Source organism: Neofelis nebulosa, chromosome 4, assembly GCF_028018385.1.
Source record: "Neofelis nebulosa isolate mNeoNeb1 chromosome 4, mNeoNeb1.pri, whole genome shotgun sequence".
Classification (NCBI taxonomy): Eukaryota; Metazoa; Chordata; class Mammalia; order Carnivora; family Felidae; genus Neofelis; species Neofelis nebulosa.
Window position 1 is genome coordinate 46328418 of NC_080785.1, and position 26915 is coordinate 46355332.

Below are 26915 nucleotides of genomic sequence, written 5' to 3' on the forward strand. Positions count from 1 at the left end.
CAACTTCTTCAGATAGTTTAGTGATTTAGAAAAAGAACTGTGGGCCCATGCAATAGGGGAGATAAAATGGGAGTAATCCTATAGGAAATTACTCAAAGGTTTATAACAGGCCCAAGGTATATAGATCTAGACTCGTCCTAGAAAATACTGAAGGATGCTTAAACAGAGCAAAACAGCAGAACAAAAACCTAATTCAACCAAATATTCCCAACTTAATGAAGTAAAAGGAGTAAAAGCTTTGGAATCAGAGAAATCTGGATCATCCTTCCAGATGTCCTGTGTGTCCATCTTTCTACCCATCCTTCTTCTTCTTGGATTCATAAAGGATTTGGTGTGGCTTACAAGGGTGCAAGAAAAAAACCAGACATTAAATAAAATCTGTAAGCAAGGATTATGTTAAGATCATTTGAACTTGAGTTTCCTGGCATCTTTAACAAAGGGGCAAATACAATCATCTATATAATTCTCATTGTCCATGAGAAGAAAGACTCTCCAAGGTCAAGTCAGTTGGCTTGTGTGAACTCCAGTTCTCTCATCTATGAAATGGGAAAGTAAATGCATATCTGTATCAGGATTGTGGGTCATTGTCTTTAAAGGGCGTGGCACACTGCCTGGCACAACAATGCTCAGCATTTGTTAGTCTCTCTCCCCTTTCATGCCTTGTTACTTTGCGACTTATGTTCCTGTTAAACATGGAGTGTGAAGAGTCCAGCAGAATGGAGGTTTTAGTTGCATTTAGTGCCTGTGGCAACTGTTTTTCTATTTATCCACATATTTCCCAGTGTAAGTCTCAGTGTATTCTTTAATTGTTCATTTTTTCAGTGTGGGCAGAAGTTTGCTGGGGTGCTTCATTGTTTTTTCTTTTTCTTTTTTAATATACGCCAACAGAGTAGAGTTATATGATTAAAAAACAAACCAACAAAACATTGCTGTTGGCATGGGATGCTTTGTTTGATGGCTAAGAGCATTTTCTCTTTCATTTACATGACCCCAAATGTTGGTATTGAAGTTGGAGGCACGATCAGCTAATCTTTGGGAGTCAGTCAGTGGGCAGCAGACACGATTGTTGAATAGTTCATTGTAGCTAGATTATTAAATAATTCCTTCAGTTATTTAGGTATCTTGGCACTAGAGTTTGATTGTCATTTGGCATTTCAGTTTGCTTCTTGGCATATTGGTCTCTGACAGCCCCAAATCCCAGATTTACTCAGTTAATTCAGTAGCTGTATTTAGATGTTGTGATGGTTAATTTTATGTTTCAACTTGATTGGACTCTGAGGTGGCCAGACATTTGGCCCAATATTGTTCGGAGTTTGTCTGTGAAGATGTTTCTGGATGAGATTGGTATTTGAATCAGTAGACTGAGTAAAGTTGATTGCCCTCCATAATGTGGTGGTCTTCATCCAATCAGTTCAAGACCTGAATAGAGCAAAAAGGCTGAGTAAGAGGGAACTTCTTATGCCTTCTGTGCCTGGGAGCTGGGACATGGTCTTTTCTGGCCTTTGGACTTGGGTTGAAATATCTGTTTTTGGTTCTCAAGCCTGCTGGCTTTCAGACTGGGTCTCCAACTTAACAACTACATATCTAGGGATTTCTCAGTCTCCATAATCTTGTGAGCTAATGCCTTATAATACACACAGGGGTGCCTGGGTGGCTCAGTTGGTTAAGTGTCCAACTTTTGATTTCAGCTGAAGTCATGATCTCGTGGTTCATGAGATCAAGCCCTGTGTTGGCTCTGTGCTGACAGAGTGGAGCCTGCTTAGGATTCTCTCTCTCTCTCTCTCTCTCTCTCTCTCTCTCTCTCTCTCTCTTTCTCTCTCTTTCTCTCTCTCTCTTTCTCTCTCTCTCTCTCTCTCTCTTTCTCTCTCTTTCTCTCTCTTTCTCTCTCTCTCTCTCTCTCCCATTCCCCAGCATTCTCTCTCTGTCTCTCTCTCAAAATAAATAAGTAAACATTAAAAAAATAAGTACACACATACATAGTGTATATATATATATACACACACACAATCATATCTGTACATGTATACATATACAGTTGATCCTTGAACAATGAATGTGAGGTTTGGGGCACTGACCCCTTGCATCATAGAAAATCTACATATAACTTTAGACTCCCCAAACTTAGCTACTAATAGCTAATTGACTGGGAGACTTACTAATAACATAATCAATTAACACACATTTTATATGTTGTATGTATTGTATGCTGTATTGTTACAATAAAGCAAACTAGATAAAATGTTAAGAAAATCATAAGGAAGAGAAAAATACATTTACAGTACCGTACCGTATTGAAAAGATCATGTATAAGTGGACCCATGCAGTTCAAACCTGTGTTGTTCAGGGCCAACTGTATATGCATAGACATATGATCCTTTATATATCCTATTGGTTCTGTTTCTCTGGAGAGTCTTTATTAATACAGATTCATCCTGTGCCAGGCCATAAAGCAGAGCTTGGAATAGAACCATCGCTTCTATAAAGAAAGAGCATAGGCTATTTGCACAGGACATATTGGGATCTTTTCCATATCATAGAAAAATAATAATGTTAAGGTGTGAATTAACTGCTTTTTGTTATGTGTGGGTATTCATTGTCTTCTGCAATTCTCACCACAGCTCTACAAGGCAGTCTAGAGCCAGTGAATAGGAGCAGAGCCAAGATGTGCATGCAGGTGGATCTAATTCCCAAGTCTGTGCTCTTTTTACCATGAAGAGAATCCTAAGATGTCAAGGGGAATAAATAGTTTATTCTCTTGGCAGGATTTGATGCTCTGTATGGCATTATGGCTTGGGATTAAAAATGTTTGTTTTGGAGATATTTTAACATTTTCTGTTTAACATTCTATTGTCTGACTTCACCCTGTATTTCCCTCTGATGAGGGCTTGAAAAAAAATCTTCCAAAACCATTAATGCTTCTTTCCTTGGCTTTGATTGAAATGCCTCACCTGCTCAGTGATTGAATGAATTCATGAGGCTAGAACTGGATTCTCAAAGTTACATTGGGAGAGTATCAGTGACTAAAGGTGATCCACCAAAGAAGGGAGTGAGAGTTTCCATAGTCCATTAAGTCTGGGGATCTCTACATACTATACCTCAGTTTGGAGGTTCATGATACACCTTAGCATAGTAAAGTTCTCAGATGCCCTCCAGTAAAGATACCCTCTTCATATTTGGTAACCTAGCATTTCTATAACTTATTTAACCAAAGGCTGGTTTTATGATGTCAGTTTAGAATTCCGTGCAACATAATATTATGGGAAATATTGGCCTAAGCATGGGATAGATGTTTGCACTTGGTACCTGTTGAGGCTGGAGAGGGGCCAGGTGTGAAGGACCTTGTGTTGTGCTATTCTGTAGGCACTTTACTTATAGCCTCATTTGTAGCTGTAGAACTATGAAAATAAATGCTTGTGTCTTGTTTGGTATTCCCCCACCCAGTGTGATTCTGGCCAAGCCACATAACCTCTGCAGGTACACACTGTGACACAGCCGCAAAGGGCACACCTGTCCTGCTGGGAGTGACACAGCTCCGATGCCACTGACTAGAAGGAAGAAACTGTCAGTGAAGGTGGGACTTGATGTACGCCCACACAGGATGCCAGATCTGTGTGTCCTGGGAACACAGTTTTTGATTGTTGTCTGACTTCAGCCTCATCAGAAATGCCACCACTGTCGGCTTTCTTTCCCAAGGAGATTGTCAGTCTTCAGGCAATCTGAGCATGCAGAAGTCTTTTTGAGCAGCAGGACTAGTTTTCTTAATGAAAGAACAAGATGATTTCAGCAGGCATTTATTAAAAATTGCCTATATGTTCTGGAGGATGAACTAGCCCAGTCCTTGCTCTCAAAGAGTTTGTTTAGAGGGAGCAGAGTGTCTTTCAAATAAATAAGGACAATAACTTAGTAGAAAGATATGCAGACGTTAGCTGGAGATGGTGGATGGCCGGAAAGGAGGTGTGTCCCCAATAGTGGACAGGTGGAAGGTACGACTTGAGGCCAGAGTTGGGAAAGAGCCGGTCATTTTACGGAAATCTCGAGTATTATGGCTGGAGTTTAGACAAGGTTGCAGGGCTAGTGAGGAGAGGTGGGATCAGAGCCAGATGGCCTCTATGCCATGCTACACACATATCTGGGACTTCATCCTGTGATTGATAGGGAGCCACTGAAAGAATTAAAACGGGGGACCCCCATCATCATACTACACTGTAGACAGAACCCTTGGACTCCTCTATGGGGAGATACAAACAGAAGAATAAATAATAAATAGGGCTTGGGACTCAGATGTAGTTGTTCGGTTGACGGTCTTACCCACTTGGAGGTGGTCTCCTTATCTGTTTAATGAGAACCACTTTCTCTCTTTGATGGCAGCTTTTTAAGTTGCACTGAAATAAAGCATGTGAAGTTGTTTAGCACTCGGGAAAGAAATTACTTGAAGCCGTAAAAATCCACACACCCTCCACTGTAGTCAAGCAAAGTGTCATGCACTTCCCCCGTCCGCCTCTGTTTTTGGCCCTTCTTACAACAGCACAGTTGCTTTCACCCATCATTCAAGAATTGGAAGAGTGGAACCGAAGGAAGATAAGGCGTTGAGTTCTTGGTGTGAGGATTTGAGTGGTGGTGTGCTGGAGGCGGCTGTGAGCATTTCTTCCCAGCTCTGTGTTCAGTGACATCATGTTGGTAGCTTCAAATTGGCATGGTGGGAGTATTTACACCACAGACATCAGCCATGGTGGGAGTATTTACGCTGCAGAAATCAGCAAATGCTACAAAGAAGGGCTCCCCCTGTACCAGGTTAAACATATATGGGCACACCATTGCAATGGGGGAGACCTGCATAAGCAAGAGCAGAGATAAGCAGGGAGAAGAGACCCCTGCTAGAGAAGGAGGAGTCCCTCTCCATCTATTTCTGGGTCAGAGTGACACATTCAGCCTTTGCCTTTTGGGCATTAGCCCTGAGATTCAGAGGTGAGCCAGAGATTGTGCCTTGCTGTGCTCCCAGCCTGTGGAGAAAGGTGTAAGGAAGGGCTCTTCTGCACCTTGGGTCCCCCCTGCTAGTGGTGTCCAAAACACACAAGCTCATGTCGAGGGCTTCTGGCACCTCCGGGCTGGCTGCTCAAAGCTCACAGGGCCAAGTGTGACAGTTCAACTATTCTGGCTTATTTTGATGCCTCAGTTTCTTTGATCAAGTCACTGGATGATAAAAAAAGAGGATAGTGTCTTCTGTGTCATCTGCCCAGGACACCATGCCAATGAGACTCCTTGAAAAGGGAATCCTTTGCCAATTGATGAGTTGCTGGAAGATGACAGCACTAAGCCTGGCACAAAATTAGCACAAATGTCTGTGAAATGAGTGAGGGAGCAGTACTAGCAAATGCGGTAACCTGGGCTCTGGAGAAATAACACCACCTTTCTGAGCAGCTGAATCTTATCTCAGGTAGCTGAGTTCACTCATGTTCCCTTAGCAAGACATCGGGCCAGAGTCCTTGGGTAAATTGGTCAGGGGTATACATCATAATGACCCGAGCAAGAGATGCGGTTGACATTTTGCAGCAAGCAGATGCAAAAGGCAACTGGATTTGGGAACACTCACAACTGGCAAGTGTGCTTTGGGAGTCAGCTGGAGGACCGATTCTAGTGTGGAGTTGAATGTGTGGGAAATTGGGGATTAGTGTTCTGCAGCAAATTCTCACCAAGGACTCACTCTTGTGATCGCAGAAGATTGGCAGAAAAGAAAAGAAAAGAAAAGAAAAGAAAAGAAAAGAAAAGAAAAGAAAAGAAAAGAAAAGAAAAGAAAAGAAACCTGCCTTTCTTAAAGGTGAGCTCCTTTGGAGCCCATATTTACCTTAAATAAGAGTGCGCACTTTTAATTTTCTCAATGACGTTTTTTAAAGACTTAAATTATTCTACTGAATTTTCTAGATATTCATGAAATGGTTGCATTTTTTATGGGCATATTTTCGTTTCAAGAGGCAGCTAGAGTGACTCTCTCGTCCTGGTTTGCCTGAGAGCTTTCCTGCATTTCAAACTGAAAATCCTGCATCCTGAGAGCCCTCTCGGTCCCAGGCACATGGAGGACAGTCAGTCAGCCTACAGGCAGCTATGGTGGAAGCTATTATTTGTAGTCAGACATCTGTACTGACTCGCTGGATCCCTTTGGGCCAGTTGCTTAACCTCTTTAACCTTTCCTTCTCTGAACAATGGAGAAAATAATGCTGGCTTCCCAGGATGTTGTGTGGAATTCAGCAAGACGGTAGTGCCATGCACTTAGTAGATGTGTAATACATCTTTCCTTACAAAAATGTAGTTTTCTTATCATCCTGGCTTTTCCACCGTAGCATTTTTTAAAAAGCAAACCCTAGATGGAAGTAAGTGGGAGACTTACCTTCTGCAAATCCTTCAGCACTTTTGCTTTAACCTTCTGTGGACTGTCTTCTTGGCTGAGCAGTGGGATCCGGAAGCGAGCTCCACATTCACTTTTGATTGTGTCCAGAGCTGATGGCTCAACATTTGCCTGGCAGCCTAGGCTAGCCAGGAATGTCTGTGTTTTTCATGGGAGCAGAGGGGACAGCCCTGGCTTCTCACTCCTGGTGTCAGATTCGGGTCACCTGGAAGTCAGCATCTGCCTAGAGCTCCCCATTTCAGAAAGCTCTTTGGAAGCACTGGTGTTTAGTGGACAGCGGGAGCACATTCCATTACCGACCTGGTGTGCAGCAGAGCAGGAGGGAAGGCCATGCAGCCTTAGATATGAAGGTAGGGAGTAAGACAAAGGAAACACTTTTCCAAAGCTTGCTTTCGAAAACTCGGAAGTGAAAAACATGCAATTTTTAAGGAAGTCCTTCCTTCCTCTTTTCTCACAAGGCTATATGCAAGAATATCTCTTTCATGGAAAAAAAAAGAAATGTATTTGAAGACTGTAAACATATTATTTCTCTCAGGTTGGTTTTGAGACCTTGAAAATAAGAGCAGGCTTTCAAGGCTTGCCTACCTAGAAGGCAGGGATGAGCCTGAACAGATGTCAGTTTTGTTTCTTGGGTCATCTTAACTCGTCCTTTCTTCTCTCACATGTCCAGAATATACTTCTCTCTATTTCACTGCTGCCATCCGGCCAAGCCACCATCATCTTTTGCCTGAAAACTGGATGTGGCCTCATACCTGGTCTCCCCACCCCTACCTTTTCCCCACCACCCTCCATCTTCACGTCAACAGCCAAAGTGGTCTTTGTGAGATGAGGTCAGATCATGCCTCTGCCCCACTCCAGATCTTGCAGTGAGTTCCCATTCACCTTGAGTAAAAGCCAGAGTCCTTGCAATGACTGACACATGGCCTTTCCACAGCACCCCCATCGCCTCTCCAACCCCACCTTCTATGAGTCTCCCCCTGGTCTCCTGACTTGTTCCTTGAGCTACCAGGCATACTACCGGCCCAGGCTGTTCCCCTCCCCGGCATACTCCTCCACTTGGCACATCCTTTCATTTCCTCCCAGGCTCTGTTCAAATGTCATCTTTCACAGAGGCCACCACTGAGCACCCTGATCCATATTTCGACCTGCCCCAGCCCCTCCACATACTCCCAACCCACCTACTCTGCTCTTCCTCTTTCCCACAACTCTTGCCACCAACAGAGCATACATTTGTATACTATGTCTGGGTCTTTGCTTTAGTCCCTTATACCTAATGCTCATCAAGGCACAAGAGAAAGGGGACAGGCAGATCTGAGTTCAGCCCCACCTCTATTAGCATTTATTCCCTATCTGATTTAAGTTACTCAACCTCTCAGGGGCTCAGTTTCCTCATCTGCAAAAGAGTAATAATTAATTCATCCAGCAAGTAATTAAGGGGGACCAGAAGTGGGAAAGGCATTAGGGATGGTGAGGTGAATATGAAAGACACAGCCCTTGTTGCATGATTGTAAAGAGGATTAAATGCACATACGCGTATCATATACCTGGTAGAGAATTTGGCATGTATTTCGTGCTCATTAAACACAGTTCCCTTCTTGAAGAACTTGAATTATATTTTTTATTAGTTATCTTCTTTTAGCTCATAGCATTTTCTTTTAGTGCTAAGAAGAACAAACTAGATTCACACACACACACACACACACACACACGCACATACATCTTTGAACCACAGTAGGATTTTTGGGAAAGGAGGCTGGATGAGCTCCAGGAGAGTCCAAGAGTCTCCTTGTATATGCAAATCGTAGTGTACACATTTTATTTAAATAGAATGAAAATCTGTAGCTTTTATCAGATTCTCAAAGAGTGTCCTTGATCCATAAAAGTTTAAAAACACTCTAAAACCCCATGATTGGTCTGCTATTCTGGGCTCTCTAAACAGAGATTTGTAATGGAAACTCTGAAATGATGATTAATTCCAGGGTGGAAGGTGGCTTTTGTCTGGTATTGGTGCTGAGCCCCCAGCTTCCTGGGTGGTGAGAGGAAAGCCTGTGTGTGTGTGTGTGTGTGTGTGTGTGTGTGTGTGTGTGTGTCAAGGTCATTGCCTTTTGAATCCCTGGTGCTGCTGGAATTTAAAGGCTTGCTCAGACGCAGATGAAACCAGCCCCGAGATGGCTGAGATGACAGTGTGAGAAGTGTAAGCACAGGTGTTATGAATGCTTCATTAATCTGAGTACAGATCACAGAGGGCAGAGTCCCTCCCTTCAGGCCCTCCGCCTAATTCCGTGTTTGGATTTGGGAAACCTGAGAAAAGGCAAGAAAAGGACTGTCCCAAAGGGAGATAAATGCAGAAACGTTGCTGCTGTTATTATTAATACATTGCTGTTATTATTATGATTAACACCATTATTATTTGTGTTATCAACGAGGAGCCCGCTGGCTTGCTTAGCTCGGTGCATTATTTTCAGCTCTGTAACATTTCATCTCAGCTCCCACCAGTGCCTCTTCATTTGCATGTATCATTCCAGGAACACCTTTTCTTTTCATTTTTGCAACAGAAAAATTAGATGAAAGGAATGAGAGAGGCTTAAAAGGCAAGAAAATAGTACCAAGGAAGTATTTTGTCCTGCCTTAATGAAGCAAGCAAGCAAAATTTTTACTGGGGTCTCTCCTCTGGAGAGAAGGAAAAATGCTCCCAAGGCAAAAACGAGACAATGGAGTGGGTGATAGAAGGTTTCCTGGGTATGTGATATGTGGGGTTTCTTTCTGGAGTCTCAAACTGTGTGTTCCCTTTTGGTCATTGGAAACCCTTGGGAAGAGAGCATGCTTTCCCAGAAACCTGTGTGGCACATGGCACGGCTGTGCTGTGGCTTTCTAAAGGTAAGGGTCTATTTGTAGATCCTCAAATGAATGAGTGAAACAGTTCCCATGATGACAATTGTAGACTCTCCCCACCCCCGCCCCCCAGCTTAACTGCGGTATAGACAAATAAAAATTGTATATATTTAAAGTGCACAATGTGATGGTTTTACACACACACACACACACACACACACACACACACACACGTACATATTGTGAGATTATTACTACAATAAAGCTAATTCACATACGTATCACTTCACAGTTACCTTTTTTTTTTTTTTTTTTTTGGTGGTTGTGGTGAGAACGCTTAAGATTTACCCCCTTAGCAGTTGAACTCATAAAAGTGGAGAGTAGAATTGTGACTGCCAGGGATGGTGTGGGGGGCAGGGAAATGGGGAGATGTTGGTCAAAGGGTACACAGTTTTGGGTACACAGGATGAATGCTTTCTGGGGATCTAATGTGCAGCACGGTGGCTCTAGTTAATAATACTGTCTTGTATACTTGACATTTGCTAAGAGACTAGCTGCTAAGTTTCTCACTGCAGGGTCCTTTTCATTTCAGCATATTGCCACTGTTTGCAAGTGCGGTCTTGGGTTAGTGGTCACTTCCCCACTCTCCTCATTCTTGACTATAAAGCTGCTTAAAGTTGGCTTGCAGTGTTCTGCAATTGCAAAGTCATGGTACCATCGTCAGAGGGTTCTGGGTCAGAGAACTATTTGTTGATCAGACACATGGAATCAGCCTTCCACTTTATGCAAAAATACCTACTTCTGAGAGACACCATAGTGGTGGGGTGAGTGACAGGCTTCAGCTAAAATCCAGTTCTGCCACTTACGATATGACGTCGGGCAAGTTAAGTTTCCCTGTGGGGGTTTCAGGGGTTATCATGCTTGCAAAGAGGGCGGTACATACTACGTACAATAAACAGTAGCTGTTGTTATTACTATACTGCTACTAGTACTGTTACTAACTCACATTGGCAGCAAATATTTATTTTGGGAAGGAGGAGAGATTGGATATGTCCTCTGGACACTATGCAGGGTTAAGACTGCCCTTTCAGTAACCGTGCTGGCTCTGTCCACACATGGCCTTTTAGAGCTATATTTTGACAACTGCTCAATTACCCAGATAGCCGAAAACTATGTCAGCCATGGTCCCGATGCATTATTGATGTTGGCCCTTTTCTTCCAGCTGCATTGCACGGTCCTTGTCAGCGGAGAACAGGAAGAGTATTCTCTCTCTTGTGTCCCTTGGAAGCAGGCCAGAATGGAATCCTGCTCCAAAATGTTACTTCCCTTCAAAGGTGAAAAGCATGAGTCACATCTGGTCGTCCCCTGGGTTATTTCCGCGCCGCCCCTCCTCCGCCCCGTTTCCCCCCTGCACCATTTCACGGGTGATTAAGGACAGGCAGGCGCGCTCCGCTGGGAGTGAGGTCAGAGCCCGGGGTGCAAAGAGGGATTTTCCTTCGCTTAGCAAACACCGGGCGACGTCACGGAGCCTCGGGGGCGCTATCCATTGCTGCGGTGAAAGCGCCTTCTGACGGGATATTGATTTGGCGCCATGGTTAGCAGCAGCTGGGGCAAATGGAGCCTCCTCGCCGCTGCGGGGTTCTGGCCGCCTTGGCGGACCTGGCCGACGAGAAAAGCGTGTCCCTAATGTTTGCAAATGCCAGGGAGATGGGCTCAGCCATAGCACGAAATGACGCGGCGCCAGGCTGCTGCCAAAATGCCCAGAATAATGCGTTCACATGTACTTTTGGAGAGCAAACTCTGGTAAGCTCTCAGATGTAAGCCCCTGCTTAATTGGGTTTAAAGAGAAACAGAAAAGCCCCATCACTACATTTTCAGATTTTTTTTTTTTTTTTTTTTTTTTTTTAACCGTTGAATTCCGTAGCTTTTTTAAGGAGTGGTTTTCTTTCCTTCCTCCCTCCCCCCACCTCCTTTCCTTTATGTTTTAAGTGGTTTATGATGATGCATTTATTAGTCGTGGTTTCCGGGGCTGGATAGTAACCGTGGGAGGTAGGCTATCATTGCAATTTTAATCAAATTTATAATCAGATTGAATGATGTAAGTCTCCCTGCCAATATTCTGACACAAGCACATTTTCATTTGATGAGAATGTTGTTTCTAAGAGCCATAGTTATCAAATAAAGCTAACGAGGTGACCAGTAGTAAATGACCAGCCCTCTGTCAATAAACCCTTAACCAAGTTTGACTTTGCTATGAGAGATGGAGGGGTTTTGAAAAGGTCATGCATTAAAATTTCCTCTCTGACCGGCTGGTTCTAGCACATAGAGACAGATCAATCCTGCAATAAATGAATATGAAATGTGGTCCCAAGTCCCAGGCTATAGTAGCATGTTTAGGCATTGCTTGGAATTCGATCTGGCAGAATGGTTTCTGATAGATTGAGTCATATATAGAATAGGAGTATATGGGAAATTATTACAATGATCATTAAAATTGGAACCTTCATGGCAAATGAGACTGATTTCTGCACAGGATGCAGAGGGTACTTCTGCTATGTTGTATGGACAGGTGAGGTGGGGACTGGTTTTCACAAATGCTCTTTGTGCTCGAGATGGAGACAGGAAGTATGAAAGGAAATCTTTGTTACCTAGAGACTGATGTGGAAGGCTGTGTTTGGTTTGCCCACAGTGAAGGCAGAATGGCTGCTAACAGCATCTTCACTGAGTCCTTTGGAGCTATTTTCAAGGACTCAGCACCCTTTCTTTTCAATGCTTTGGTTTTAAATCCTCAAGTGCTTCTGAAATCCCACTGAGGAGAATAATTGTCATTTCTTCATTGACATTTAGCCCAAGCAGTGGAGAATCCATAGAACTATCTATACCTGTGGGAGTCCACCCAGTTCCGCGAGGGTACTGGTGGCACAAAGCTTTTAGAGTCTCTGGCTAAGATTTGCCTTGCATGCTAATTAATTTTAATTTGTGCCCGTAAGTTTCCATTCCTCTCCATAAATCAGGTCCTACTCCCTGCTTATAGGAGTCTGTAACTCTCTCAGAAGTAGCGAGGTAAGTGTATGCCAACTTCTGATGAGTCTGTCAGTTTGTACGTATGAAGGACTACAGGCCAAATCAAGGTGCCTTCGGGGTCATTTTTATTAGCACAAATCTGTCAAAAGCATATGGGTGGAAGGCATTCATGGAGACATTATTCTTTTATTCTCCTGGGTCTTAAAAATCCTTTTACTTCTGGGAATCAGAAGTACTAGAATGGGCCATTTAGATATCCCAGAGAACAATTTTGAAGATACTGTCAGGAGTATTTCCCCTCATTCCGCTTGTATCCTTAATCACACAAAAGGTAACATTTCATTTATTTGGAAGTACAGCTGCTGGATAACTGAAAGTTAGCCCTTTATGAACCAAAATGCAAGCTGGGCAGTGCCTTATTGGCCTTTCCCCAAACAACCCCAAATTAGCTTCTGGTCTAGTTGTGTGCATGTCTCAGATGTGCTCATTGACTATAGTTCATATGGCAGTAATCATCTTGGACCATAAATGAAATAAATTTCACAGTCCTTCTCTGAAAAGCTCAAGTTGGTCATGGGCCAGTTGGCCTGTTATGCCCTTGGGGACAGTGATGGACAGGATACTTGTGATCTCTGTCTTCTGGGATGCTAGTCTAGTAAATCCTGTAGTAATGCTACCAACAGGGAAGTTAGTTCATCATCACTGATTGAATTAGTTCAGTGTTGTCACTGTGGGTTTTGGATGTCTGAGCTCATTACAGTCTCTCCTCAGTTCAGGTCACTTTTTCAAAAAAAATTTTTTTTAACGTTTATTTATTTTTGAGGGACAGAGAGAGACAGAGCATGAGCAGGGGAGGGGCAGAGAGAGGAAGACACAGAATCCGAAGCAGGCTCCAGGCTCTGAGCCGTCAGCACAGAGCCCGATGCAGGGCTTGAACCCACGAACAGTGAGAACATGACCTGAGCCGAAGTCGGACACCCAACCAACTGAGCCACCCAGTTCAGGTCACTTTTTGAGATTAGTTAGCATCTCTGATTAAGCCAGGGGACATTCTTATTCCTTTCCAGCCATTCTTCATGTAGCAACCAGAGTGACCCTTGACAAACATGTATCTCTTGGTATCCCTGAGTGATTTCTCCTTGTACTTCAAGGGAAAGCCAGCCTTTAAATCTGCCCTCAAGGCTCTGCTGTGGCCCCACCTGGCTGCCTCCGCCGCTCACCCTAGGCTACTACTCTGCCCTTTGTCACATCCTTCAGCCACAACTTAACTGCCTTCCATTCCTTAACCACATCAAGCTTCTTCCTGCCTCAGAATCCTTGCATATGTTGTTCTCTCTTGTCAGAAATGTTTTCCTCCTTTCTGTTAGCTGGATGATTTCTTTTCTTCCTTCAGGTCTTGGCTCAGATGTTACCTGCTTACAGAGGCCATCCTTGACCACCTAGGTGGATTAAAGATGCCTCTAAAATCTGTGTCACTTTCTTCCCTCTCCCTCCACCTTGGAAGGTAGAGTTTATTTCTCCTCCTGCCCTTGAATCAGAGCTAGCACTATGATTGCTTTAGGCAACCAAATGCAGCGGAAGTGATGCTGTGCCAGTTCTGGGCCCAGCCTTTTGCGAGGGCTGGCAGCTTCTTCACCTCCTCCCTCTCAGAACGCTTGCTCTTACAAGCGAGTGAAACCATATTGGATATTATAGCTCCAATTGCATGAGAGACCCCAAACAAGACCCGTGGAAGAACTGCCTGGTCAACCCCCAAAATCACTAGGGGGCAAAAAATGGTTGCTGTTGTTCTAAACCACTAAATCCTAGAGGGTGGTATATTATATAGCAGTAGTTGGCTGATACCAACCTATTTATAAATAGGCCCACCCCTATTGTTTTCTGTACTGGACTCTGTTTATTTTCTTTTTAGCACTTTTCACAACTTATGATGATGTTGTGTTATCTGTTTCCCTATTTGCAGGGACTGGATTTTTTAGTGACCACTGCATACTTACTATCACATAGTGCCTACCACATAGTAAGCACTCAGTGAGTGAATGAACTTTAAAAGTCCTAGCGTTTGTTTGTGAAATTGTGTCTGTGTTATCACCCCTCCCCTGCCCTGCTACGGAGATGAGAATCTGCAAATCTTTTTCTCTGGTGACAGTTCAAGAACAATTTTTGAGAAAAAGTTTTTTTTTTTTAAGTTTATTTATTTGTTTTTGAAAGAGAGAGAAAGAGAGAGGTATGGGCAGAGAGAGAGAGGGAGAGAGAGAGAAGCCCAAGCAGGCTCTGTGCTGACAGTGCAGAGCCCCATGCAGGGTTTGATCTCAAAAATCATGAGACTATGACCTGAGCCAGAATCAAGAGTCTGACACTCAGTGACTGAGCCAACGCAACGCCCCAGGAAAAAAATTTATCATTCTTTATAAATTGTCCTTGTTAAATCACAATTCTGCTTTGCATCTACCATACACCTTCTCAACAGATTTTAATGATTCCCTACTGGCAAGAGCATACAAGGACTAAGCTTTCATATGGGAGCCCTGGCCCACCTCAATCTGCATATCCAGCCTTTGCCTGTTGTCCCTTTCTTGGCCCCCCCCATACTGGTCACACCAGATTCCTTGTGTTATCAGGGCCACCACATGCAATTTCATGTTCCTGGAGTCTCTCTTCTCTAGCTTTTTCCTTCAGGAAGCCTTTGCCAATGGCTTATGCATTTAGTGGTCATTCCTTCTCCTTATCTGTGAACAAACTGTTGAACCAAGTCCTCGGATAGGAGCAGGAGCCATTTTTGAGATTCAGGAAGGAAACTCAGGGCTAGTGGAGCACCGGGACATGGCTTCTGGTCTCAGCTGTGCCACTACCAAGCACCGGGTCTGGTGGACAGTTATCTAACCTGCTTGGGCTGCTTGTTCCTGTCAATGTAATTAGCAACTTGGCTAAGAGGATTGCTAAGATCCTTTTCAGCGCTGAGGTTTTCCACATTCAAATTTGCTTTACAGTGATAGGAAGAACAACCCGCTGATTTATGTGCATTTGGGTCGGAATTTGGCTGACTGTAGCATCAGCAGTTTTACATGAGCAAAATTTTCAATTTCATTAGAACAGCCAAGTTAATTCTGCTGGGTTGGCAGTGTGTTCTGAGAGGCAGAGTGGCCACCAGGGCCAGGAGTCAGGAAGCCGTGTATTGTCATGCTACCTGGCCACTAGCTGGACGGTAGACCAGGGGAGGGAAGCCAACAGATCTTTTGGACCTCATCCGCCTCATGTCAAAACTTGAGATAAAAATAATGTGTTTCACTAACTTCAGGATTGTTTTGAAGAACTAATGTACATAACAATGGCAGTACTTTGATAGGTTGTTACCAAACTGTTATTGAAATGAAATTATTGAGATATCTATTTGTCGAGATGATAAGTCTCCTTGTATTTACCTTGGGTGCCCTGCCCACTCCAAGGTACTGTACCATTTCCAGTTTCCTTCCGTTCATGTCCTGTTGGATGGATGAGATGGTGGAGGAGCTATACTATGTTATGAGAGCTTTCAGTGTTTAAGGTACTGGCCATGCTTTTTTTTTTTTTTTTTTTTTTTTTTTTTTAAGCTCCTTACAAAAATCATCTATGGGAGTTCTATTAGTTAGGATTTTTATGGTTGCCAGTGACAGAACTCTGATTCAAGTTAGCTCAAGTGAGAAAATATGGGGGGAGGGGACATTTGTTTGGTTTATATAACTTAAAAGTCCATTGGTAGCTCTGGCTTCAGCCATAGCAGGATCAAGGGGCTCAAAAAGATCCTGTAACATTTGTTTCTTGTTGTCTTTAGCTTTTCTCTCTGTTTTCCTCAAAATGTTTCCAAGCATTTTTCTGGTATATTTTCTCTACATGGTAACGATGTACCCGGGCCAAGATAACCTCAAGCTTTATAATGCTATCTCAAAGAAAAGACAGACCCTCTCTCTCTCTCTTTCCCAGTGGCCACATCAAATCTCTCATAAGGAACCAATATTAGATCTGCTTTAGTTATGTGGCTCCCTTAGACTGGTCACTTTGTTCAGAGATATAGGGTGGATGGCCTTGATTGGCCAACCTAAGTGATGTTTATTATAGTCAAATCTAGCCAGTGGTAGCACTCCAGTTTTCCTGTAGCTTTTTTTGGAGGGCCAAAAAAGCATGGTTGTCCCAGGCCAGGCTTGGGTTTCAGATGGGGGTATGTGAGAGCTAAGAAGGGATCCAGAGGTCACTGAGTCCAACCCAGCCATGGCCAGAGAAGAGAAGTTTCGTGTCCTAGGTCACATGTGATTCACTGCTACACTTAGCCCTTCAGTTTGCCTGTACCACCTCCGGTGGAAGCATCACATGAACTTGTCCTGTCAGAGCAACTGAAGGATCCTGCCACAGAAAGGGGCAGACACTGGGCCACACGCAGGTTACATGAGACTACTCCTGGCCTGGGACCCCATCCTCTTTCTTCTCCTGTCTCCTCTCCCCACCTCTCTGGGCCAAACTCTGGATGGTTGAGATGTTGGCTACTCAGAGCCCCATTTCAGATGGGCCTGAGAACGGGGGCCTCTGTGCTTAGCAGTTCACTGCCTCTTCTTGCACTTTCTTTTTTCAGGTGGAGGTGGTTCCTGGGACAGAGTCTGACCCAAATTATAAAACCACAATGAGAGGACTTCAAAGGGAAAAGACAGTGTAACTGTCACCAAAGAGGCCCCTTGCCAGAAAGGGAAGCCAATGGGAGAGAAGACAGTGTGTCTTCTCTATTGTCTCCATTGACGACATGTCAATGTCTCTATTGACATTGTGTTATGTTCTGGCTTGAGTGGGAAAGAGGGGCTGATGTGCCTGGTGGTGCTACTTCTGATATCCTTAATGCTTCTCTAGAATTCTCCCCCATCTCCCTACTGAGAGACTCTCTGGATGATGCCACTCCTGAGTCATGAAAACTGTAACAAGGGCTCTGGTTTGCTTCATGAAGGTCAAAGCAAGCGGTCCTAATCTTGTAGCTGGAAGACGGGGGTTCGTGGGAGACAGTGCTGTGCTTTTTCTGATTTAATCTTTTTTCTTTGTGCAACTCTTCGTTCTCCGTAGGCTGAGGAGCTTGTTTGTATTTGATAGCCAGATTCTTCTTATGGAGCCCTGGTGATCATTTGCCCCATGGTTGTTGCACACGCCCGTGGTAGGTTCCTGGAGAGCTGACCTCCGTGTGTGCTGCATATTCAGGGCAGCGAGTACCCTTGACATGTAACCATGCCTTCCTCTGCCTTGAGCCACCCCCAGCTCTCCATCATCTGGAGAGAGACTGAGTTATTTCTGTGACCACAGAGTCTGGCGGACCCTTTCAGCATCTTCTCCTGCCTGTCTTAGTCATGCCCTTATAGTCAAGCCACATAAAAGTGTTTGTGAAGAACTGTACACTCTACACCTTCTCATGCTTCTGTGTTTCTTTTCAAGCAGTGTGCTCTTCCCAGAGTCACCTGCCTCCACCCATCTTCCACGTAAACAGCTTCTTCAGATCCATTTTCCTGATCCAGTTCGAATGTCACCTCTGCTATGTTGCCTTCCTAATTCCCCCACAGTATCAGTAACCCTTCACCTGTGATCCTGAAGCCCTACCCTTTTTACTATATATCCTTTTACTTGTCTTTATGTGTCTGCAAGGAGGTGGTATAACAAAGGGAAAAGAACAGGAGGTTTGCACTTGGTCTGGGGTTAAAGCCTGGCTCTGATACTTATTGACCGCATGTCTTTGCAAAAGTGAGCTGACCTTTGGGAGCCTTTTCTGTCTTTGCTTGTAAATGGGCATGATGAACTCTTTTGAAGTGTTTTCTTGAGGCGGAAACAACCTGTGATGTGCTTAGCATGGCACTTGGCATTTAGTAGTGCTCAATAACTGGTAAGGGTAGTGGTTGTGGTTATTGTGATTATTGTTGGGTTATGAAATCTTAGAGATGAAAGGGACCTGAGGGGTAATTCTTATGCCTACAAAGCTTGATGCCTCCTCTCTTGTCTGATAGTCATCTGGCTTCTCCTTGAACTCTGCCACAGACAGGGAGCTCACTTTCTCTCTGATCTTATGATGCAGAGGGGCTTGCTAGTACTTAGGCTAAGTTACTCTATGTCTATTTGGGGAAATATTTTATTTTATTTTTTTAAATAATTTTTTAAGTTTATTTATTTTGAGAGAGAGAGAGTGCAAACGAGGTAGGGGCAGAGAGAGAGGGGAGAGAGAGAATCTCAAGCAGACTCTGCACCATCAGCACAGACCCTGATGCGGGGCTGGAACTCATAAACCATGAGATTATGACCTGAGCCGAAACCAAGAGCCGGACACTTTACCGACTGAGCCACCCAGGTGCCCCTATTTGGGGAAATACTCTAATTTGGCAGTTATATTTATGTATATAAGTATGTATGTTTATGTACATTACATATTTACACATGTATGCATGTCTCTGTGTGTATGTGTGTGTGTGTGTGTGTGTGTGTGTGTGTGTGTGTGTGTATTTAGTGATGTTTCACCATATAAGATTTCCTAAAACGTCTTACTGAAAAAGTCGGGTTAGGAAGTTACAATGGAAATTAACCTCCAAAGCAAAGTTTTGAGTGGCTTTGCATTTTCTTAGATTTTTTGTTTTTGGGTGAATTTGCATCTACTTATTGCTTGTCTCTGGGTGGAATGCCAGTGGAAATTGTGGCTTGTAATGCTGTTGCAACTATCAAGCATATCCTGCCTGTGATACATAAAGAGAATAAAGTCTGAGTGACATAATAACATGGTGCATCTAAAAGTAGTAATACTTTGTTGGCAGAGAGAAGACAACCTTTCATAATGTGCTTTAGAAACAACCCTGGATTAGGAGCAAGAAATCCTAAGGTAGTCTATGGTACTTTAGCCTCAGTTTTCTCATCTGTGAAGTGGGAGTATTTGCCACACAGGGATGGGATATAGAGAAGGAAGAGGTGGACTCTGTGTCTGAGAACTAAGCACTCCCCACTCCCCTTCCCCACTCAACCAGAGCACCACTTTCTATAATCTTTAAATATGAGGTGTGCACTGGAGTCCCTTATAAAATGTTATTCTACATAAAATGTTCTGTTGCTTAAAAAATCTGTAAACTTCGGGGCGCCTGGGTGGCGCAGTCGGTTAAGCGTACGACTTCAGCCAGGTCACGATCTCGCGGTCCGTGAGTTCGAGCCCCGCGTCAGGCTCTAGGCTGATGGCTCGGAGCCTGGAGCCTGTTTCCGATTCTGTGTCTCCCTCTCTCTCTGCCCCTCCCCCATTCATGCTCTGTCTCTCTCTGTCCCAAAAAAAATAAATAAAAAACGTTGAAAAAAAAATTAAAAAAAAAAATCTGTAAACTTCTACTAAACCAGATTATCTTTAAGGTCCCTCCCACTCCAAAAACTATATGGCTCTAAAATAAAAAAAAAAAAAAGTGATAGATCTTTACTAATTTTCTAATGTACAGTTTTAAAAAGTTTTTAAAAATGAAACAAAATTACTTTTTAGAAACTTTTTAAAGGATATTTTTTTTGTCTTCCCTTTCTGATGGGCTTAATTGTGGTGAACAATTATTCCTTTCCTTTTTCTTCCAAAATTCACTTTTCTCTGACTTAACCCAAATCCTACTCAGACAAGGAAAAGGTCATACATATGGTGGAGGGCAGGAAGATGAATATGCTTTATTATTCTCTTGTATCCTTTCATCCCAGGCCAGTCCTTGGAGAAACCATGCCATAATTAAAATATGTTTTCAGCCATGTGCATGTCCCTTTTCAGCAATTCCTTTCCCCAGTTCTCTCCAGATGACCTCATAGAATCATAAAGGTGGAACAGATGTAAAAAATCTTTATGCCTAAATTCTTCACATTAGCCAGGTGGAAAATGGGACCCTGTGAGGGGAACAGATTTGTACTGGATAGGGTAATGAGCCATAACTCAAACGCTTTTCCAGGTCAGTTCATTTTCCAGTGGGTCTGGATAACCTCTTTGTGCGTTAGCTCTCTTGTTGTAAAATGGGGATGATCATAATAGTATTTGCGTCCTAGAGTTGTTGCCAGTGTTATGTGAGCATAGAACCTTAGAGCAGTGCTCAGACTAGAGACAGTTTGAGATACCTGTTTGCTGCTGTTATCATTGCTACACTTCCATATTCTGACAGCAGGCTGCCCAGAGTTCACAGAGATGGGAAACCTCTCTGGGGACCATGCTGCCTCCCATCTTGCATCCCCAAAACAAGTGGTTAAAACAATGTCTTCTTTTTTTTTTTTTTTTTTTTTAAGCATCCAGTTCTAGCAGGTTACTGCTTCCTGCTGGGTGACATTGGGTAGGTAATTGGTTCTTTTCAGATATATCAATTTCATGTTAACATGGTGGCTGCTTAATACTACCTTTGCCTGGTAGTAATGTGTTAACTCAGTGATAATGTATGTGGTTCCAGAAAATCCGTAAGGACTGACTTTAATGAGGTGACTTCACATTGTGTGGCAGGTGAGTGTGTAAGTCCTTTTCAATCAAATAGGTCTGTCATCTCACCTTGTGGAAGATACCTTCTTCCACTGGAATGAATGGGGCTAGCCGTGCCATCCCCACCACTGGATGGATGGAAACCTCTAATTTCTGGAAAGTAAATGCCAACCATCGAATGGGTGAACGTTTAGGATTTTGACACTATATCATTTTATTTGTTTGTCAAGGTCACAATTAACGTAACTTTACTTGAGCAATGAAGAAACATGAGTTCTTACCTTTAAGTCTCTCATTTTTGAGAAGCAGGTATGTAACTGATGGGTAGCCAAAGGACGCTGGGAGTGTGACTGAAAGAATCTAACTGCTTGTGAGGGAACTATGGTTACAGGGCAGGCTGCACCCAGAATCTCAGGAGCCCCAAGTCCCAGCTTTGAAATGGCCCAGGGAAGTGTTGGTGGCTTCTTCTAGATGGGAGTTTGACCACCAGTTCTGTGAGGTCAGTCAGGGCTGCAATCACCCGGAGCCAGGATCTTCTAGTGTTCTGTCTGTGGTCTCTCTCTTAATCCCACCACGCTTCCCAACTCCATAGCTGGTCCCATTCTTCCACTGCACACAGGGTGTTATTGACACTGTGAATGACCTAGGGGGAAACAGACGGTGCGTTGCCACTCTGTGGAGCTGAAACTCTTTGCCAGTCTCAACGTCTGCTCAGCCATCGCCCCGCGGGGACCTCTTGAGTATGTGGAATCGGTGGAAACTCCTACCTCCTCACTGTTGGTTTCTATTTTCCTTTTCTCCGCACCATGGGTGGGGGGCGGGGGGAGAAACGAAGACTCTCAAGAGCAGGAACGTAGCAGGACCTTCTAAGTGTGACGTGTGGTTACTTTAGTCCTTACCAATTGCTTTAATATTTCAAAATGGAAGCGGCTCAAGGGAGGACGAGTAGGTGAGCCATACCTGAGGGCTCCCCCCATAAACTCCGCGGAAGCTCGCCGCGCCGTTTGCTCCGCAGCCCCCCGGGGGGCCCGCAAGCCCGGGGTCCCTGGGCTCGCGCGTGGCGCCGCGGGCCTGGTCTTGTGTGCGCCGGGGCGGTGCGTGGCGCGCGGGGCCCCGGGTCCGAGGCCAGAGCCTGGCGAGCCTGTGCCCCGCGGACCGCGCTGCCCGGCGCGCCCCTCCCTGCGCGCCCGCGGGTGTCACACCAGACGCCTGCCCCGGCGCGCTGACAGACGACTTTTCTCAGTTGTCACTTTTCTCGCTTGTCAGCGGAGCTGCTGGTAAGTGAAAGAAAACAGAGACGGGGCGCGAAGGCTGCGAGGCGGTGGGGGGGGGGGGGGGGGGAGAGGGGGCGGGACGGGAGGGGGGAGGCCGCGGGGCGCCCCGGGCTGGGGGCGCGGCCGGAGCCCCGTGCGCAGCCTCGGGGTCGGAGCACCCCGCCCGCCCCAGCTCCCCCTCGGCGCATCCCCTCCCCTCTCTCCCCTTCTCACTGTCTCCCCTCCACACTCGGTCTTCCTTCGCTCCCCCCAGTCCTTCAGCTGCCTCACGGTTCGCTTCTGTGGCTTTGTTTAAAAAAAAAAAAAAAAAAAAAATCCCACTAGGTCCAGGTGCTTTCTCCTTGAGCAGCTCGGGACCATGGCTGGTTCCCGCAGCCGCCTCCAGGAGGCACCTGGGCCGGGGGTCGCCGGCGCTGCGAGCCCCCTGTAAGTCCGGGTTTGGGGGGCCCAGAAGGAGGAGCGCGCGCAGAAAGTGACAGGCAAAGGCGTGCGGCGCACGGCTGGGACTCGAGGGCCGGCCCGGCGAGGAGGCGGGGAGAGCCAGCCCAAACTCTCCCAGCCTCACTCCCACTGATAACCTGCAGCTATGGAGTCGCCGACCAAGGAGATTGAAGAATTTGAGAGCAACTCTCTGAAATACCTGCAACCCGAACAGATCGAGAAAATCTGGCTTCGGCTCCGAGGGCTGTAAGTAAACCCATTTACTTCTCTTGCCCCGTTTCTCTCTGCAGTCAGTATTTTACTATACAGCTACAGCCATGACTGCTCACCCTGTTCCCGCATGGCCCTTTAAGTACAGCCCTAGAAGTTCCACAACTGCTTCTCTGTTAATTACAGTCACTGCTACCTACCCCCCCCCCCCTTTTTTTTTTCAAAAGAGACTTTTCTGAGTGTTTTAGAATGCCTTGCTATTTCCAAAGCATACTTTCTTTGGGAGAAAGAGGAAATGTCCTTAGATTTCAGTTGTAGTAGCTCAGTACCCATGGAGATGTTTCTGGTCCTTTTGCCCAGGGAGAAAATTCTGGGGACTGTTAATCCAAGGAAGACTTATTCTCTGCAAAGTGCTTGCAAACATCTTGGCAGGTGGTCCAAGAACTTACCTTCCGTTCAAATTCTACATGCATTCTGGCTGCTGAATTTTCCTCTCCTTCTCCCCAGCCTAGTTCAACTTCTGATATTTTCTTAGGGTTCTTTCTCTCTTAAAATAGTCACCAAAAGGAAGGGGCTATTTTTGGAGAAAGTGGGGGTCAGAACCAACAGTGGAGTTTCCTAGCAGTATTTGAATAGTGAAATAGTGCATTTGCTTTCAATATAGTGGCCAGAATTCTAGTTGGACTGATGGACAGAGATCTCTGAATTTCATTCACTTCATTGGGTTCTGTCTGGTTTTGGGTACTGAGGAGAGGTGACCTGAAAATACATGGTATTTTCTGTGAAAAGATTTTATAGATAATGAAGAGCTGGTTACCCCATTCAGGAAGCTCTAGTGATATCTGTGTATTTACATCTTGCTTCTCAGTTGACCAGGCAGATCCCAAAGACATCTTTCATAACTACCCGATACTCATTTCATTAGACATTTGGCATCAAATATCTAGTGCAGTTAAAAAAACAATTTTTTCTCCAAATATATTATCCAGACATTCTGTTCCTTATGAAGGACAAAGATGGGAATACCAGCTCCTTCCTTGGCAGTTTGTTTTGCTGTAGTTATTGTTTTTGAAAGCATGTGTGTGCGTGCGTGTACACACACACACACACACACACACACACACACACACACACACATCACATCCCAAAACAAAATCAAAACGGCACTGATCTAAGTTAGCTTCATCTTAGAGGAGACCACATCCTGACCAGGGTATTCAGAGTTTCTAAAGGGAAGCAATAACGAAAGTGTATGTTTCTTTAAGGGGTCCCCTAAAGTGTAATTTATAAAAGCCCTTCCATTAATAATCTAAGTGAGTTTCATTGCCATTGATCTAAAGGGGAAACCATGCCAAATACTATGATTTTTGAGTTGTCTGGCTGCTGTAAGCAAGCAGAGGTGGTAAACTTGTGTGGAAATTTTGTCGTTTTGGTTGGCAGACTGTCCTGACAGTTGAGATGCGTGCAAGGCAGCACCTCTTTCAGAGCAGTGTTTACAATAAACTCATGTCATAGGTAATGAGCATTCAATCTGATCATACTGTGGTGCACACAGAGAGTTGTTGGCCTCTACAGTCTGGGTCCAAGGTATGCAGTGTAAAAGGGCAGTCAGGCTGGTCTCCTTGCCATCTCGGCTGGAGGGACTCATCTGCACACACTCAGGACTGCTCTCTGGCTGCTTTACAATTACAGCCCACTCCATGGAGCTACTCAGGCTAGAGAGGAGTGTTTGGGCAAATCAGCCAGGCTGAGAATGTGTGTAAAAAAGCATTTAGTGCTTACAACACACTGTCTTGTAGCTTTCTGCTTCATATCTTGTAGGCTTCTCTCCCCAAGGTGTTGGGGTGTGATATAACCACATTTTCGTTCTCTAGTCTCTCATATCTACTCAGCATCCGGTGCCTTTGAACATGAAAGGTGTGGGTTGATTCTTTTCCAAGTGTGTGTTTTTGAATTCCTCTCTTTACCCTTCTACTGAAACGCTCTGCCTAACAGCAATCCTAGGAGATCTGTTGCTTCATTTTCTGTTTTGAAAAGGACATGTTCCTACCGTAATTATGGCATAGTTTTTTACTACTGTTAATGGTTCTTACTGCCACTTAAAAAACCAAAACAGTAGTGCTGTGATAAGTTGCTAAAGACTCTGGAAACCAAAGGCATGCTTATTTATACCACTTGGAATAACACTTTCGCAGTTCACAAACTAGAAACCGTTAGGAGGTGGAAGGGTATGTTTCTATTTGTCCACACAACAGACTGTCAGTAAGAGAAAGGAAGCAGCCCTTTCATCATTTTATAAATACCCAATAGTCCTATTGGATTTTCAAGTAAATTTATTACCATGACTCCCTTATAGAAAGGGCTTTATAGATGACCACAGATAGTCAGGAATTTAGTTCAGCTTGTTTGGGAACCATCTAAGTTCAGGACTTGATCATCTCATGCCTGGACTGTTCAGTGGCGTCTTCTTCTTGTCAGTATCTTTTCTATTTAATTTACTATTGAATTTTTCATCTCCTGTATTAGAGCATAATAAGTTCCTTGAGGACGGACACTTTGTGTGCCTTGCTTACTGCTGTACCTCCAGTGTACAGAGCAGGGTCTGGCATGTAGTAGGTGTTCAGTAAATAGGTGATTAAGGAAACATAAAGACCCAAATATGAACTTTATAATATTCAACATGAATGTATATATCCAAATATATTTGGATCAGCTTATAGGCCATGTGACGTATCAACACAGTATTCCATGAACTAGGTGGGAGGCAGGTTTTGTTAATATCATTACCCAGATCGGGCACAGAGATCTAAATTGAGGTAGGAACAGATGTGGCAAAGCCACAACCCAGGGCTGAATCCCACTCTTGTTTATCTAAGTTCTCTTTTTCCCTCCCCATATCCTCTTCCCTTCTGTGCACTGGCCTGGAGTGGTCTTTACCAGCAGTGAGAGGATTGTTGCTCCTGCTATTATTATCTGCCAAGAATCTAAAGCATAGGAGAATATAGGGAATGATCCTGTATACATTACAACCTCTACCCATCCCCCTTCCATGCTTCATTTTTTTCTCTTACACATCTCACCACCTGAATGCTAGGTATTTTTTTTTTATTACGTTTATTGTCTGTCTTCTCTAACTAAAATATAAACTTCATGAGGACATAGTTTTTCTAGTCTGTTTTGACCACCGGTGTGTCCCTAGCACCTACAATACTACCTGGTATGTAGTAAATTATCAATATGTATTTGAAACCTAGAGCTCATTCACATATTTCTCTGGGGAAAAAAATTGGGAAAAACTCTTAATCTAGCCTTGTAGCATCATCGCCATGCTCATAGTACATCGAATACTGGAAATGTGAATTTTAAACACTGTGTACCCCAGCTGAGATGGCAAAACCCTGCAAGCGTTGATATTTACCATAATGACGACTCTTTTTCCTTGCGTGAAGTGCTGAATACCAATGTATAGAGACCAACTGTGATTTGAAGGTTGTGGTGTTCCTCATCCTCACTCTGCAGCTCTCAGACCCATGTTCATGTTCCTCTGTGCTGGGAGGGAACGATACTGCACACCTGAGCTTTTTAATTATGTCTGTCAAAGGGATGCTATCTGCTTACATTTCTGGGATAAGCCTCTTTTTTTTTAAACCCATTTTCGTTTCTGTAAACCTCGGTTTCCCCTCAGTGCTGTTGTCATACTTCTTTCCTCTGCAAAGAGGGTGGAATTTCTAAGGGCCCCTCCTGATGGCTGTTTTGTTAGGGAATCTTCCAATCAGGGAAAATACGACAACGGCTGTACTTTATTCCTCTGGTGATGTGGGGGAGCCTCACGGCTGCATAGGTTTGAGTCATGACTTGTACCTTGGGTCCTGACCAAGGGTTTTTCTATTGCCAGACTGTTCTATGATGACAAAAAAGTGTTTCTATACCTTTTTTTTTTTTTTGTAGTTGAGAGCAAGTGAACAGGTTTCACTTATTCTGTTGTCAAAATTGTAATTAAGCTATAATGTGTTTATTTTTCCTTACTATGAGGTAGTCAGTATAATAAATTTTATGTTTATATAACACTTTCTATGAAGATGATGTGTTCTTTTGCATTATCTAAAATGATATCATGATATAAAGGGAGGTAAATAGCCATTAAGGTAACAGACTGGGACTATTGTCTATTCAGTGGGCTTTCCCATTCCCCAATGTGGTAATAGACCCTGCCTCCCTCCTGATTAGGGATGAGCTCAAGACCCAGGACTGGCAAATCTTAGAATTTGACCTTCGT

The 26915-nt window shown here is 44.2% G+C and overlaps 1 protein-coding gene across 11 annotated transcripts in view; it reads left to right on the forward strand.

Moving 5' to 3' along the window:
- Positions 1-26915, forward strand: part of PDE1C (phosphodiesterase 1C) — a 516106-nt gene that overhangs the window by 181418 nt on the left and 307773 nt on the right. Inside the window, exons 1-2 of one of the 11 annotated variants that reach the window (XM_058724664.1) lie at positions 21866-21991; positions 22573-22675. The exons of 8 other annotated variants lie outside the window; for them this stretch is intronic. In XM_058724664.1, the coding sequence (XP_058580647.1) occupies positions 22575-22675 (101 nt within the window). In that variant the 5' untranslated portion in view covers positions 21866-21991; positions 22573-22574. Of the gene's footprint in view, positions 1-21865; positions 21992-22118; positions 22676-26915 lie in introns of those variants that run through there. 2 more of the 11 variants (XM_058724666.1, XM_058724663.1) reach the window with 2 other exon arrangements.